This window comes from Euphorbia lathyris, chromosome 6 (genome assembly GCF_963576675.1).
Source record: "Euphorbia lathyris chromosome 6, ddEupLath1.1, whole genome shotgun sequence".
NCBI classification, from domain to species: domain Eukaryota; kingdom Viridiplantae; phylum Streptophyta; class Magnoliopsida; order Malpighiales; family Euphorbiaceae; genus Euphorbia; species Euphorbia lathyris.
The window spans coordinates 88,283,436-88,301,630 of NC_088915.1; the positions used below are offsets into that span (position 1 = coordinate 88,283,436).

At 38.8% G+C, this 18,195-nt stretch overlaps 1 protein-coding gene across 1 annotated transcript; it reads left to right on the forward strand.

Moving 5' to 3' along the window:
- The first annotated feature begins 3,800 nt into the window (after nt 1-3,800).
- LOC136232433 (O-fucosyltransferase 2-like) lies at nt 3,801-17,940 on the forward strand. Its single transcript, XM_066021608.1, has 10 exons — nt 3,801-4,348; nt 13,614-13,700; nt 13,799-13,892; nt 14,215-14,276; nt 14,419-14,507; nt 14,821-14,941; nt 15,039-15,182; nt 15,258-15,589; nt 15,916-16,156; nt 17,547-17,940. The coding sequence occupies exons 1-10, from the start codon at nt 3,965-3,967 to the stop codon at nt 17,871-17,873; spliced, it is 1,881 nt and encodes a 626-aa protein (XP_065877680.1). The 5' UTR covers nt 3,801-3,964; the 3' UTR covers nt 17,874-17,940.
- The last annotated feature ends 255 nt before the right edge of the window (nt 17,941-18,195 follow it).

The window sequence follows — 18,195 nt, forward strand, 5'->3', positions numbered from 1 at the left end:
TATATTGCATCTGTTTTGTTCTGTAAACATTAAAATCTGAGTCCGAGCTTTTCAAAGCTGTAGACTTTGGTTATATAAGCTTAAGCAGTTTGTGCAAGTGAATTGACATTTCCAACAGAATTGTTACTATTTTTTGTCATACTTTGGTCCTTTGTACCAGAGAGGATAACCTTTGAGATGGAAACATGATTCCTTATTGTGTCCATCTTTCTTGCAGTGAGAACATTGTTTTCCTCCTTTAGATATGTTCTTATTTGACATCTTTTTAGAATCCGATGAAAAATGAGATCATGTACTCACATTGTTAACAAATGAAGGTGTGAGTTTGTTAATACATCATATTGTTTCTCAATTCTGAGAAACGCTCACTGTGGGAAAATTATCCAAAATAAGGATCTGATCACGAATGTGATCATAATCAGAATTTAATCTAGAAAGCATAAGTTGTTCTTTGTGCATAAACTATGCTCTCACCACACTTGCAAGTTGGAAAGGGTTTCAATACAACATGTTCTAACCATAAACGTTTTATTAATAACAACAATAGACATGTTTTCCTATGAAATCTGCCTGATCTCTTTTCTGAGATGACACATGAGAGGAACATTGCTTTCACCATATCTTGTTTCAATTTCTAGCCATAATACTCGCGATGTAGGAGAAAATAAGAGCAATTCTACTAGATCCTTAAATAAGGAGTTGATTAGCCAGGAAAAGACCAAACTATCAACCTCCTTCCATTTTTTGTACATAATTGAGTCAATATCATTAGGTCTCAGGTCTAGTGTCGTTTAACATATAATTTGCTTTTCTTTTAGCATTTAACGCATTCATCATTGATCACTTCCATGAGATATAGTTCTTACTGTTTAAAGGATTACTAACGACTAGCAAACCTGGATTATCATTTTGATCTATTTGATGATCTTATTCTTGATCAATTGCATCACCATTGATTCTCTGATTGTCATTTCTAGTTGTTTCTTCATTTGCTATTTTGTTGTGATTACCTCTGATGCCTCCATCAGTGGATTTTGTTGATTCACCATCCTTAGTGTCAGATTCAGAATCGTGAGTATGTAATACATCATGAAGATAACTTTTGGATGACATTATGAAGAATAGAAGGGAGATAGAAGAACATAAAAAGAAATCGCTTATGAGTTACAGGGAAAAGAAACATCATGAACCAAGAAGCTTTGGTACCATAATAGAAGCAATTATACTTGTATTTCCATTAAAAAACAAACTAAAGATCTTACATATATAAATGAAAAATGAATAACATAATAACAAAGGTGAGCTGACACATCAGCTAAACGAATTATAATTAAAACATTTAGTAACTAACTTTCTCGCCATGATTTGAACTCTATTAACATAAGCTCATATCTTCTGTGTGCTTGTGTTGGTCTCAGAACATGCTATTCATCTTGAATTCCAACACGTTTTGATTTGAATTGTGGCAAAAAAAAATGCATTACTCATCACGGGTAGAACCGCCCTACATATTGATGGAGGATGAACATGGCTAGAACCACCTTTATTGCCTCTTATATGAGCCTAAAATTGCTCCATATAATGTTATCTCGCAAAACCACCCCTACATATTGATGAAAGATGGACATGTGTAGAACCACCCCCTATGGCCTAGGGGCGGAGACGAAGAGAGGCCGGTTCCCTAGACGCTGGAACCACCTTTACTATGAATGGTTTTCGGACCTCCAATCGTTGGAACTACCTCTAATATGAATGGTTTGGGTCCTCTATTTCCGACTAATTAAGATTCGAAGTGGTTAATTAACTCATCGAGTTTGTATTTAATTATAAAATCCAACTTAATTAATATAGAGATAAGGTACTAAAATAGGCCTATGGTTTTGGGGGAAATATCAATTTAGACGTAACGTACAAAATAGCACAAATATAGACTTAACGTTTAAAAAAGTACCAATTTAGGCATCGATAACGGAACGAGACACGTTATTCATATTACTCCTTTAAGTTATTAAGTCTAAAAAAGCACGAATTTAAGCCTCGATAACGGAACGTGACACGTTATTCATATTACTCCGTTAAGTTGAACTTAACGGAGTAATACTTAACGGAGTAATATGAATAACGTGTCACGTTCCGTTATTGATGTCTAAATTGATACATTCTTTAAAGGTTAAGCCTATATTTGTGCTATTTTATACGTAAAACCTAAATTAATACTTCCTAAAAGTCATAGACCTATTTTGATACCTTACCCTATTAATATATGATATGTGCAATTTCGATTTAGCACAATTATTTTTACAACGTACTTGTAAACAGGGCCGGCTCGGGACTACTTGAGGCCCTAGACGAAATATAAAATATGGGCCCTTATATACAAGCAAAACTATAAAAATAAATAGATGTATTTAAGTATAATATCATCCTCTCTTTTGGCGGAGGAATACCTTACAACTTTTACATGAAAAAATATATATATTTATATACATGAAATTACAAATTTAATATTCATCTAAAAATTGCTCTAGCCCGTTGAGATGCAAAATCACTAATTAAACTTTTATATTCCATATCCTTTAATGTCTCATTTTCAATAGACAATAAAGCTAATCCATTTAATCTTTCCTGTGACATAGTAGAACGTAAATAATTTTTAATTAACTTTAATTTTGAAAAACTTCTTTCTGCAGACGTAACTGTTACAAGTATTGTTAGTAAAAGTCGATAAATAATAAAAGAATTAGGAAACGAGTTTATTCTTTTAATAAAAGATAGCATCTTTAAAGGAGAATCATTTTCTATTTCTAAAACTACTTTCAATACTTTTAACTCAGAAAATAAATCATAACCATCAACATCAAATTGTCCATTATGCTCAAATAAATCACTTAATTCATGACATTTTTTCTCCAAATCATTGTCATTTAAAGATTTTAATTTCTCTGAAGTAAACAAAAATCCAAACTTTTGCTCATAATAAGAAAAATGTTCAAATCTTGTTTTCATAGAGGCTATTGCTTGATCAAGTATGTACAAAAAATAATCAACCCGAAAAGATTCCTCACATGTTCTCACTATCTCATCATCTTGATTTTCATCAAAAAATTTCTTTCTTTTAATAAAACGTTTCTCACGAAATGCTGGATGAGAATCAATTTCAATTACAAGTTTTTTAGCTAAATCTAAAGCGGATGTATATCCATTTTTCCTATAATTTTCTAAAAAGGAAATAAGACACTTCAATTTATCAATAGCAATATCAATTTGCATGTCATTAGATTGCAAAGTTTTGCTTACTGTATCAAATATATGTAGCAAATTTTTCCCAGCTCTCTTTTCTGATCAAACACAAAAAAAGGAGATAATGATTTACTTACTAGCATTTAGTCAATTGAGTGGGGCCTCTTTTATCATTCCAAAAATAAAATATGGTAATATTTTGTACTTTCCAAAAACTGACAATTTTTTTTACTTAAAATCTTATATATGTAGCAAATTTATCACAACTCTTTTTTTTTTACCAATTAACCAAACTAACTTATATATTACTATAATAATATATATGAGGTCCTAATTTTTAGGGGGCCCTAGGCAATTGCCTAGGTTGCCTAGAAACTCAGCCGGCCCTGCTTGTAAAATTGGTCGGGACTAATCCTATATTCGCCATTGCATTTATAAATTTAAAATTGCTATGAGTAAAAATTTCTCCAAATTGTAAAAATTAAGAATACAATTTTACTATTTCTTTATATATATATTTCTCAAAGAAATTTAACCACAAATTTGACATTCATCCTCTTCTTGTATACCGAAGTTTTTTAAAGAAAAAGCAAAGACCTCGAATTCAGATTTCATTTCTCAGACACCTCCTTGAAATTTCAAGAAAAGGAGCCGAGCTCCCTTTGCGTTTCCTCTACTTGTCCAAAACACCCAATTTCTGCAACTACAAAATATAATCCCACACATGGCCTCATTACCCGATCTTCGATGCCTTGTACAGAAACCATCCCAATCTTGTGATTTTTTGGTTTCTGATCGGCCGGAGACTACTGGATCAGTTTCCGTCTCTCCTTCTAGGAGTCACCAATCCTCGCCGGCCCATTCACCTCGAAACGGTGATAAATGGTCAATTCTTTTGGATCAGAAGCAGAGGCAAATGGAGAGGTCGGCGAAGAGAAAAGAGGCAAGGATTTGGTATCACAAGTGTAGAATGAAGGGATTAATAGCTTTTATTGGATTGGTGATTCTGTTTTTCGGGGTTAATTCTTTCATGCTTTTGCGCCTTCAACATCATCGGATTGTTGGCCTCCAAAATTATGCTTCTCCGAATTCTTCCTTTCCCGTTAAGGTATGCATTGATGTTCAGCTCATCGTTTCATTGAAAATTTGCCTGTTTTTTTATCTTATTTTATTCGAGCTTCCCTTCTATGTTGCATCCGAAAATGTTATTTCTAAGAAATTTTAGCTAGGAAATGGAAAAAAAAAATGGAAAAGAAGCGGAAATGGACATCAAAAGCGGAAACGCTACAACATAACTTCCCTCAAATTAGAGAATGAACACTCAAGGCTCAAAGCTGAAAGTTTCTGGCTTAGTAGCTGCATCACATTAACTTTAGGAATTCAGGAAATATGAACATTTGCGGTTAATTGGAGGAATACAGACCTCTGAGCCAAAGCACTGTGTAAGTAAGTAAGCAGTAAAGGAATGGACCCTTGATTAGTGCTAAGCTCTAGATTAGAGGTGTAAATTGTGTACATGACCCGATAATACGATACAAAACCAAGACATAGTGGTTTAATGTTTTATTAAACAGGTAATGGGTCATTTTTAAGTAGGACGGTAAATGAGCCTAGCAGCCGCTGTGTTCAATTTGATAAAGCTCGATTTATATAAACGGGGCGGAGTCTAGTGTGCAACCTGCAAAGACATTAAGATCCCATCCGTCCAATGCTAAAACGATAACTTGCTTTTTATGCGGCGGGCCTCATAGCATGACTGAATGTCCCAAGAAGTCGGGCTCTTCATGCTTTACGGGGGCTGCAAGAGGAAGAAGGCTCGAAGAATGAAGACAGGCGGGAAGACTAGGAGCCTACAATGACGGGGGGCCTACAATTCTTAGGAGCCTTGGAAAAACAAGTCAAGATGATAGGAGCCGTGCATAGAAAGGTCTTATGTATGTCGAGATACTCATTAATGGCAAAAACACGAGAGCCCTGATTGATACGGGAGCCATATAACTTCATTGTAGAGAAAGAACCTTGCAAGTTGGGGCTAGTTGTTCAGAAGGAGTGTAAACTCACATGCACAATTCATTGTGGGAACGACACAGAATATTGAAGCCTTGGACAAGATCTATTGGGTTCACAGGAGCGCCTATGAACCACTTTGATGTGGTTTTGGGGATGGAATTTTTGAGACAGAGCTTCGCTATTCCTTAGCTTCAGCCAACTGTCTTCTTTTCATGAACCAAGAACCATGCATCGTTCCAATCACGATGAGTACGATATGCGAGAAGAAATGTATTTTGGCCATACAATTCAAGAAGGGAGTAAAGAAAGGGACGTACCAAAAACCACGTGTCTAACTAGTTATGGGTCCTTTGAATTTTTGGTTATGCCTTTTGGACTAAGAATGCTTCGGCCACTTTTTGTACTTTGATGAACCAAGTTTTCAGGGAATATTTAGATCGCTTTGTGGTCGTGTATCTAAACGACATCATGGTGTACAGTTCTACCCTCGAAGAACACCGGGAGCATTTGAGAATGGTCTTCAGCAAGCTACGAGAGAACAAACTCTTCCTAAAGCTGGAGAAATGTGCTTTTGGATAGACTAATATTAAATTCCTTGGCCACGTGATTGAACAGGGGAAGATAAAAGAAAAGAAATGACAGGGGACTGATGAATGCACAAGGGTCTTTGAGAACCTAAGTCTGCCATCCTTGAGAAACCAATGTTAGCACTATCAGATATGGCCAAACCTTTTGAAGTTCAGACCGATACTTCCAACTATGCCTTGAGGGGAGTCATCATGCAACATGGTCATCCGATAGCATTTGAGAGCAGGAAACTCAACGAGGTGGAGCAAAGATACAAAACACAGGGGAAGGAATTGCTCACAGTTGTTCATTGTTTGAGGGCGTGGAGACACCATCTCCTTGGGTCGAAATTTGTGGTGAAAATGGATAATACAAATGAGTCACTTCCTCACCCAACACACTCTAACTCCAAAAATAGCACGATGGAAAGAATTTTTGGTGGAATTTGACTTCACCCTCGAATATCATACAGGAAAGTCCAACAATGTAGCTGATGCACTGAGTAGGAAACACGAGCTAGCAAAGTTGAAGCAGATAGCTCACCTCTCCAGTAGCCAACTCTCCACTTCGAAACGACAACAACTCAGGGAAAATCTACACAAAGATCCTCAGGCAGTGGCAGTGGCGATCATCAATTTGGTAAAACAAGGAAAAATTAGACATTTATGGATCAACAAAGAGCTCTTATTGACGACAAAGCAAAGGGTTTATGTACCGAAAGCAGCAAATCTGAGAAAGTTATTGATGAAAGAATGACACGGTACAGTGTGGGCAAGTCACCAGGATGGAATTGAATGTTGGCCTGCAAAATTATTACTGACCAAAGATGAAAGATGACGTAAAAGAATACACGAGAACCTGTCTAATGCCAATAGGCCAAGTAGAGAGAAATTAAGTGGCAAGTCTCTTGAAACCTCTTCCTGTACCAAGTCGACCATGGGAGAGCTTGTCTCTTGGTTTCATTACCTGTTTGACGCGGGTCGAGGATTACGACTCCATTTTGGTTATCGTGGATAGATTTTCAAAGTACGAGACGTTCATTCCGATGCCAAAATACTCCATTGTCGAAACAACAGCATGAGCATTCTTCAAACACGTGGGAAAGTACTGGGGAATTCCGAAGAGCATTGTGAGTGATCAAGATGGACGATTCGTGGTGAGCTTTTGCTCAGAACTATCACCCTCAGACTGATGGACAAACATAAAGATTCAATAATATGTGGCTCAATTTTGTTTTAATAGCCAGAACAGTTCAGCCACTAATAGAATTCCTTTTGAAATTGTTATAGGTCAATAACCATTGGTGCCACATTCGATTGATATGTCGTACAAAGGCAAGAATTTCAAAGCATATCTCTTCACGAATGAGTGAAAACAAAATGAAGAAATGGCAGTTGTCGTCCACCGGAGTTCTAGGTCGGAGATCAAGTGATGGTGAAACCAATGTCGGAACAACTTCGCTTCCTTTGAAATAGAGATGAAAGACTAGTGAGGAAATACGAAGGTCTAGTTCCGACCCTGGCGAAAGTACGCCCAGTATCATATAAACTGGAACTATCCAATTGGATGTTGGTTTATCCCGTCTTCCATGTGAACAACTTGAAGCAGTACCATCCAGATGCAATGGACAATCACTGTAAGAGCACTACCCAGACCGCCAATCACAAAGAAAGCACCAACAAGCACAGAACGGAAGAGATTCTGGCGAAAAGAACAACCTCATCAACTCGACTTTCTTACAAGGAGTATCTCGTCAAATAGAGAGCACAAGGAGAGGAAGAAACCAATTGCGAGAAAGAAGAAGACCTCCAACCCTTCAAGCAGAAGATTGAAGACTTCATCAAGACACATTCGACCGGAACGTCGAACTTTTGAGTGGGGGAGAGTGTAAGGGGAAAAGTTTTGTAATTTCACCTTATGTAATATGGGGGAGTGACTATATGTAATGGGGGACAGTGAAGATGTAATGCATGGCGAAACTCGGTTGGAAAGCTTGCGAGCAGGCTTGGGTATAGGTTTATGAACAAACTCAATTATAATGTTCATGAACACTCTCGTGAGCAAGCTTGAATTGATTTTATTTTTTAATAATAGCGTTTCTATAAAAGGGCGGCCCGGTGCATTATGCGTCCCCGCTAAGCGAGGGTCCGGGGAGGGGTCCCACCACAAGGGTGTACTGGGGGCAAGCCTTCCCTTGCCAATTTTTTGGCAAGAGGCCGCTCCTAAGACTCGAACCCGTGGCCTTCGGTCACACGACAACAACGTTTTACCGTTGTGCCAAGGCTCGCCCTCAATAGCGTTTCTATAAAGGAGGAAATGTAAAATAACGTAATTTTGTGTAAACTTTAGTTTCGTAGGTTTCAAAATGTATGTAGTTTTATGTTAAAAGAAATTTCAAATCAATATAATTAATAAATATAATGAGTTGTTTGCGACCGAATTTCATGAACGAAATTAATGAGCCGCTTGCGAGTAAAACTCGTGAACAAGCTCGCGAGCAGCTCACGAACAGAATGTTGAACTCGAGCTCGTCAATTTTCCAACGAGCCGAGCATGAGCATGCTAAAGCTCCGCTTGATTAGAACCCTATTTTTAGGTTGACACGAAATTAACACCCAAGTTTTTTAGTTGAATTAGGATTGACTTGTTAAGTGGAAAATGATACGAGTATTTAAAATTCTCTCGTGTTTTTACATCTCATCTTAAGTGAGGGAGGTAATAAAACGAGTGCCGCGTGAACATGACTTGAAATGTTATCTCTAATAGATATAATAAAAATTACTCGTGACCTTGTGAATACACCACACGAAATGGACATGATATTAGCAGGTTAGAGGTTTGTTCTATAGATTTTTGATCACACTTTTGGGTAGTCAAGATTAACTTGCTAAATTTATATCTCCTATATTTTTAAATATCACTAGTAATGTGGAGCATCTCCTTTGAAGATCGAGTCCGGGTGAGGGAAGTCGGAGGAGGAACCAAGCACGGACAATCAAGTGTGTAAAGGGGCCAAAATCAGACCCACGCTCCGCTTGGATTAATCCATGCTCCGCGTGGATGATGGTCTGATCCGGAGGAAATGACACTTAAAAGATCAGCAACTAATCTATGCTCCGCTTGGATTTTCCACGTTCCGCGTGGATTCACTTAAAAAGCCTTGCTCCTTACTCCAACTTTCTTCTTATTTACAGCTCTGCCACTCCCTAATTACAATCCATGTCACTCCATATTTACACCTATGCCACCCCTTTACTATTACCCCAATTTACCCCCTTAACCTTACCCTTTAATTAATTATGTAAGTTAGACTTTTATGTAATTTGTTCTTTAGGGTTTTGAGATGATATAAATTCATCTCTTTCTTTTGTAATCAATTAACTTTTATCAATATAATTTTTATCATCTTCTTCAAGAAGTGTTTGTTAAGGTTTTTACCTTCAACAATGGGGAATTCTTATTTCCTATAGATTTAGTCCATAAAACCGGGATTAACTCCTAGTTTAGCTAGAGAAGCAATATCTTTGTTCATAGTTATTCATGGCACATGGCGCACTAAGGCGCAAGGGGTCCTGGAGCCATGGCGCATGGCGCATGGCGATGGCGCGCGCCATAGCGAGACAAGGCGCACTTAAAAAAATAAAAATTATAAAAATATAAAACTAACATAAAACTAAATCATGAAAATATCTTAACAACAACAACAACAACAACAACAAAGCCTTAGTCCCGAAATGATTCGGGGTCGGCTAACATGAACCATCATATAAAACCGTGAAAGTTAAGTCGTGTCAGCGACACAGATTCGCTCCCTCCAATCCGTCCTATCCACTACCATATTTTCCTCAATTCCCAGTAAACTCATATCACTCTCGATCACCCTCCTCCAAGTTTGCTTAGGTCTTCCCCTACCCCTCACCACTACATCCCTTTGCCACTCTTCGGTTCTCCTAACCGGCGCATCAAGCGCTCTACGTCTCACATGGCCAAACCACCTTAGTCGGTTTTCTCTCATTTTATTCTCAATAGATGTGACCCCTACTTTTGTCCTAATTATTTCATTACGCACCCGGTCCTTTCTCGTATGACCACACATCCATCTCAACATACGCATCTCCGCCACCGACATCTTATGGATGTGGCAGTGTTTCACTGCCCAACACTCCGTACCATATAACAATGCTGGTCTAATTGCCGTCCGGTAGAATTTTCCCTTCAATCTATTAGGCATGCCGGGATCACAAAGGAAACCCGTAGCACTCTTCCACTTCGACCAACCAGCTTTAATCCTATGAGCAACATCTCCATCTACTTCTCCATCCGTTTGGATAATAGATCCTAAATACCGGAAGCAATCCGAGGCCTGAACAACTCTCCCATCTAGGGTGATTGTCCCTGCCTCCCTACTCCTACGGCCGCTAAACTTACACTCCAAATATTCTGTCTTACTTCGACTCAACTTAAAGCCTCTAGATTCTAGAGTTTGTCTCCATAGTTCCAACTTCCTCTCCACTCCTTCTTTCGTCTCATCAACCAACACGATATCATCTGCAAACAGCATGCACCATGGTATACCATCTTGAAGTGAACTTGTTAGTTCATCCATAACGATGGCAAAAAGAAATGGGCTTAGTGCGGAACCTTGATGCACTCCAATCGTAATAGGAAACTCTTCAGTCTTCCCAACACTAGTACGTACACTCGTGCATACTCCCTCATACATGTCCTTTATGATGTCAATATATTTCCGCGAAATGCCTTTCCTTATCAAGGCCCACCAAAGTACTTCCCTTGGTACCTTATCATATGCTTTCTCCAAGTCAATGAAAACCATATGCAAGTCTTTCTTCTTATTTCGATAGTGCTCCATTAATTGTCTCATTAGATGGATGGCTTCCATAGTTGATCTTCCCGGCATAAAGCCAAACTGGTTTTCCGAGATCTTCACCGTCCTCCTTAGCCTTTGTTCGATCACTCGCTCCCAAAGTTTCATAGTGTGACTCATTAATTTGATTCCCCGATAGTTGGCACAATCTTGGACATCGCCTTTGTTCTTATACAAAGGGATTAAGGTACTTTTCCTCCATTCTGATGGCATCTTATTGTTTCTCCAAATTTTGTTGAAGAACGTCGTCAACCATTCGATTCCTCTTTCTCCCAAACATCTCCAAATCTCAATAGGGATGCCATCAGGTCCTACTGCTTTCTTCAACTTCATCTTACTTAATGCCATTTTGACTTCACCCTTTTGAATTCTCCGCAGGCATTCGTGATTTATCATATCGTGATGGATACTTATATCTCCAACATCTTGTTGGCGATCTCCATTAAATAAGTCATCAAAATAGGACCTCCATCGTTCCTTGATATCCTTATCTCCAACTAGGACTTTCTGGTCCACATCCTTCACACATTTAACTTTTCCGAGATCTCGCGTCTTCCTATCTCTCATCCGAGCAATTCTATATATGTCTCTTTCCCCTTCTTTCGTATCCAATCTTGTATACAGATCCCAATTCACCTTTGCTCTAGCATCTCGTATGACCTTCTTTACTTCCCTTTTAGCCTCTTTGTATTTTTCGTAGTTCTCGTCACTCCTACATTTCCCCAATAGTTTATAGGATTCTCTCTTACTCTTTACTGCTTGTCGTACTTCTTTTGTCCACCAAGATGTGTCCTTACCCAGTGGCATGCTACCTTTAGATTCCCCTAGAACTTCCTTCGCTACTTCCCTTACACTCTGCTCCATCTTATTCCATATCGAATCTATATCTGAATCCATATTGCAAGTCCAAATATCTTTTTTGGTCATCTCATCCACAAATTTTTGTTGATTCTCCCCTTGCAATTTCCACCACTTAATCTTAGTCTCTACTTGAGATGTTTGTTTTCTTATACATTTCCTACTTCGAAAATCTAGCACCACTACTCTATGTTGGGTTGTCGTACTCTCACCAGGGATCACCTTACAATCAATATAACTCTTTCTCCAAGCACTCCTTACTAAGAAGAAGTCAATTTGGCTCGCATTACCGCCACTCCGATAAGTCACTAAGTGGGATGTTCTCTTCATAAACCATGTGTTCATGATACTCAAGTCATAGGCTGATGCGAATTCCAAAATATCATTTCCTGCTTCATTCTTATCTCCAAAACCATACCCTCCATGAACACTCTCAAACCCATCTCGCCTAGAACCCACGTGTCCATTGAGATCACCCCCTAGTACCATTTTTTCATCCCTAGGAACCTGTTGCACCACTTCCTCTAAGTCATCCCAAAAAGCTTGTCTTATAGACACATCTAATCCTATTTGTGGCGCATATGCACTAATGACATTCACAACCTCATCCCCTATCACTAGCTTAACACTCATAATTCTATCGCTCTTCCTAGACACCGCTACTACATCATCAATATACTCCCTATCAATAAGAATACCTACTCCATTTCTAACCTTATCCTTTCCTGAGTACCAAAGCTTATAACCCCAAGGAGCTATCTCTCTAGCCTTGGCTCCAACCCACTTGGTTTCTTGTAGGCATAATATATTTATTCTCCTCCTCTTCATAACATCTACAATTTCAGCTAATCTTCCTGTCAAAGAACCTATGTTCCATGTCCCAAAGCGTAACCTACTACCCTTACCCCTACCCCTACCATTACCGTGGACTAGCTTATTTACCCGCAACCCTTGCATATTTGACACCACCCCCGGGTCCTGGGGTGGCGCGCCGCTTCGGGGCAACGACCTAGCAACCCTTGCACATTTATCACTACACCCGGGTCTAGGAAGTGCAGCGCGTCGCTGAGTAGGGAACGCCCCAACGATATTTATATTATGGTTCATGTCATAAGATGTGGCTAAGTTTTACGCTGGCCGCCACAAACCTACCGCAACCCTCCTCCTTTGTCCGGGCTTGGGACCGGCTGTAAAGGCCACCAAGTGACCCTCACAGGCGGAGTTCATGAAAATATCTTAAGCATAAATAAATTTTAAAATGCAAAATAAACCCCATATTAGAAAACTTTAAAGTTGAATACTAATTCCTAAGTTCTACTCTTAATCAAAACTCTCCAAATCCATCACTCCTCATCATCACTATCACACTCCTCATCTAAGGCATCATCAAACTATTGATCATCAAACTGTTGAAGTTGAATTCCCTTTGGCTTCTCTGTTTCAGTTGTTTGAATCCGTTTGATGTGTTTTCTTTCTACTAAACTTCTTCCTCTTTTAATGACTCTGTCTCTTACTCTTCAAATGACTCTGTCTCTTCCTCTTCAAAGAGTCTCTTCGTCTTCTACTTAGTTTAAAACCTATAATCTCTCTCCTTTTTAATACTTTTTGTTAATATAACATGTGTTCCATTCCAGATATATAAAGTAAGCACCAAAAAACTGCCCATAACTGCCTCTAACTGCCAAGGCGCGCCTTGGTGCGCCTTTGGCAACTGACTTTGGCGCAAAATGGTGCACCAGGCGTGTGCCATGGCGATTGCGCCTCGCCATGGGGCTGCCATGGCGCTAAGGCCTGCGCCATGCGCCATAGGCGCGCCTTTAATAACTATGTCTTTGTTAGTTTACGATTAAAACTAACTCGTCCCGAAATAATCTGTATCAACTAGTACTATAGATAGTAAAATTACATGTAACCCGCGAACATGACACTGAAATGATTGGGTTGACACGATTATGATATGATTTTTTTTTTTTTTTTGAATTGGGTTAGGGTTGGCTCATTTGACACTAACTCGATAATTGACACGACACGAACACAATCTATTTATATGCAGGACTGGAACAAGTTTAGCAAAGGAAAAAGACAACAGAAAGGTACTTATGGAAGGATGTTAGCTTTGGCTACCCATGCCCTAGCTGAGGTATTTGAATACCAAATTTTGTATGTAAAAACTATGCTTTTACATTCAATCCTTTCACTTTCTTTGTGTCTTAATTAATTGCTTTTGCATTATCACAGAATAAACGTGAGCCGAAAGATCTGTGGCAGGAACCGTTCATTCAAGCCTCAGCGTGGATACCTTGTGCCGATAAACGCGAATGGAAGCCGAGTGGTGACACTCTCTATCTCTCTTTTCTCTTCCCTCGGTATATTTATTTAAGAGTGTTAGTGGCCATGCTACTCGGATTTTACATTTACGGGTTTCTGCGTGACATGTGCACTCGAAAATATGTGCATCTTAAATATAAGCTAGAAATTGCATCTTATGTAGAGGTGTCAAAATGGATTATCTTGTTATAATCGTATTATGTGATCCATGTGCTGCACATGATTATACATGATATATCGTGTCAAGCGGGCTGAGTGTGTAAATCGTGTTGTCGTGTCAGAAATTCATACTCCTAATGTGATATTTTTCTGCATTGCTCTTATAGGGGGAAATAATGGTTACATTTTGGTCACAGCAAATGGTGGGATAAACCAGCAAAGAGTAGCTGTAAGTAATGCCTGCAATCAGTTACAGCTTATGTAATTTTTTTTTTTTAATTTGACCCGATCTCGTTGCTCTGATTGATTTCGTTTTGCTTGTTTAAGATTCTCAATTGATTCAAAGTCGTTTCTTATTTCGCTTCGAACAGGTTTGCAATGCTGTGGTTGTTGCACGGCTACTGAATGCAACTCTTGTCGTTCCTAAATTTATGTACAGTAGTGTCTGGAGAGATGTGAGGTAAACGATCCGTCGATCCCCTCATCTGTCTTTATTACATTCATTCTTCTTGTCTTGCATACCTTGATAGTCATTTTTAGCGTTGAAATTACACTCAGATATGTTCACGTTTATCGTTGGTCATGTGCCGCTGAAAGAGTAGGCTGGATGGGAATGTTTCATTTACTTTTAATTGATGCGGTGAATTGACATCTCCCCGTCCCTTGGCCCCCGAACCTGTCGTATATTATTGCATGATTTGATTGAAAAAGTAGATGATTATACGATATAGATGGAGAAATGATTAACTATGTGAAAATGCTATATTTCATAGTCAATTCAGCGATATCTATCAGGAGGAGCATTTTATTAATTACCTGACTCCTGATATTCGGATAGTGAAGGAACTTCCGGTGGAGCTACGGTCACTAGACTTGGAGGCAATTGGTAGCTTTGTAAGTTTCATAGGCGGACTAGTTTCCAGCATTTCTTAGCTGAAATAGTTTTTGTTCGACTAAGTTCTGTAAAATCGATATTTCAAATGTTGAGCAGGTGACGGATGAAGATGTTAAAAAAGAGTCCAAGCCGAGTTTTTATCTGAAATATATTCTCCCTATATTATTGAAAAATAGAGTTATCCATTTCATTGGATTTGGGAATCGCTTGGCGTTTGATCCTATACCTTTTCAGTTGCAGGTATACGTGTGTATCCGTGTGTATTGGTCGTAAAACTTTATTTCCTCACTTTTTCTAATACGGGTCTTCATCTAGAGACTTCGATGCAGGTGTAACTTTCATGCACTACAATTTGTTCCGAAAATACAACAAACTGGTGCTTTGATCCTTCAAAGGTTGCGGAAAGGTGCTCATCCAGGAGTAATGGATCGTTTTCTCCTTGGCCCTTATGCAGAAACTATTACCAACGAAAAAGAGAGTCGTTCCAAGAAAGCTTCAAAATATCTTGCTCTTCATCTGAGGTTTGAAATCGATATGGTAGCGCATTCTTTGTGCGAATACGGTGGTGGCGAAGAAGAGAGTAAACAGTTGGAAGCATATCGTGAAATTCATTTCCCCGCATTGGCACTTCTTACAAAGACGAAAAGGTACGCTCTTCGTGTCTTTGTTCTTCTGCTGATTGCAAATACTTTTGTATGTATATATCAATTACAATCTACATTCGTGTTTTCGGTGTAGATCAAGCTATGTTGCAAGGAAACTCTCGTTCATTAGCTTTTCCACGTTTCATATCCATTTTAGTTTCTTTTCCGTTTCCATAACCATTTCCTAGCTGATTTTTTTAGAAATAACATTTCGCGGTGTCCGTTTCAGTGCAACATAGGGATCGAGCGGTGTTTTTGTTGGTGCAACAGATAAGATCTCGCATCGGGCACTTTAACCATTCAGCCATTTTGATTTCTCTGTTTTGCAGGCTTCCTTCGGCTGCAGAGTTAAGATCAGATGGCCTATGTCCGTTAACACCCGAAGAAGCTGTACTTATGCTTGCTGCTCTCGGTTTCAAAAGAGCCACGCATATATACATTGCTGGTGCAGATATATACGGAGGGGAACCAAGACTAGCTGCTTTAACCAGTTTGTATCCGAACTTAGTTACGAAAGAGAAAATGCTTTCGGCTACTGAACTCCGACCATTCGCTAACTTCTCATCTCAGGTAAGAAAATGAAAACTTGAAATCTCTATTGTCGAAATGAATTAGGATTGCAAATGGGGCGGGGTGGGGATGCGACTACTCCCCCATCCTTGTCCCCATCTAGATGGGGAATTCCCATCCCCGTTGATGAAATGGAGAAAAAATCGTCTCCGTGGGGATTCAGGTAACTTGAATCCTGAATCCCCATTCCGCATTACTAAAATTCTCAATAAAATTTTATTTAGTGTAATTTAAGATTTTGTCGTATAATACCATTACGAAAATATAATACTAATTGAATTATTATGTCTTTGTTTTCTCCCAATGCTTAATTCTTCAAAATTCGGATTATCCACATGTAGGCTACAAAATAAGTGATTATAAGTTTAAGATTATTAAAATATTAAAAGGTATATATATATATATATATATATGTGTGTGTGGGTATATTAATCCTTACATTTTTATCTAACATACTATTTAGTCCTCGTGTTTTAATAATACACTGTTTAATCTTTAACTTTTGTTCTATTTAACAGTGTAGTCCCTCAAATATTTGAATTATTAAACAGTTTAGTCTCTCTGTAAAGGATTAAACTATTGAATAGATCAAAAGTTAAGGACTAAACATTGTACTATTAAAATGCGAGGACTAAACAATGTTTTAAGTAAAAATGTAGGGACTAATAAATTATGTGCTATATATATATATATATATATATATATATATTTAAGAATCCCCGTGGGGACATGGTGGGGGTGGGGATGAAGATCTCCGTAGGGTGGGAGAGGTCCCCGTCCCCCGTCCCATGAGAAAAGTTAATAGAGATTACTCGTCCCTGTGGGGCTGATCCCCTAATGGAAACTCTCACTCATTAGTGTTTCCGCGTTTCCTATCCGTTTCCATTACCTTTTCCTAGCTATAAATTTTTAGAAATAACGTGTCACAGATTCAAATAGCCTTGGCGCAACGGTAAAACGTTGTTGTCGTGTGACCAGAGGTCATGGGTTCGAGTCTTAGGAGCGGCCTCTTGCCAATTAAATTGGCAAGGGAAGGCTTGCCCCCAATACACCCTTGTGGTGGGACCCCTCCCCGGACCCTCGCTCAGCGGGGACGCGTAATGCGACCGGGCCGCCCTTTTTTTTTTTTTAACGTGTCACAGATTCGAGTCTTAGAAGCAGCCTCTTGTCAAAAAAATTGGCAGGGGAAAGGCTTGCCTCCAATACACCATTGTGGTGGGACCTCTCCTCAAACCCTAGCTTAGCGGGGACGTGTAGTGCATCGGGCCACCCTTTAACGTGTCACAGTGTCTGTTTCACTTTCAGTCTCCATGCAACATAGGGGATGAGGAATCCTCGTCCCACTTGCAATCCTAAAATAAACGCCTTGATAAGCTTGTTTATCTTGCAGCTAGCCGCGCTAGACTTCATAGCCTGCACTGCTGCTGATGCATTTGCAATGACAGACTCGGGGAGTCAGCTGTCGTCTTTGGTTGCTGGGTACCGAATGTACTACGGCGGTGGGAAAATGCCGACAATACGGCCGAACAAGCGGAGACTTGCCACGATATACACGAAAAACTCTACCATTGAATGGAAGATTTTTGAACAAAGAGTTAGGAAAGCAGTTAGACAAACTAAACATATATTTAGAAGACCTGTAGCAAGGAGTGTTTACAGATTGCCCAGATGTAATGAGTGTATGTGTTTAACAACAGATGATGATAAAGTTGTTTAGATCCATTCAATGTAAATGTAGAGAACACTATATTGATGTTAATGATTCTTTGTTTGTTTTGTTTGAAGTTCGGTTTGGTTCCGTTTTTTTTGCTTCGTTTTACCGTTTCATTTATTGAAATAAGGTGTACAAATACATTTAACATTGACATCTAAGAGTAATTTTGCCAATATCGTGTGAAATAGTGAAATTTTATCCATAACGTTGGGTCAATTTGAAAAATAATTCATCAAACTGTCTTTCCAGTCATCAATAATCAGTCATCAATAAGATCATAGACACATGTATACATGTGGAAAATAAATTAAAAAAAAAACTAAAA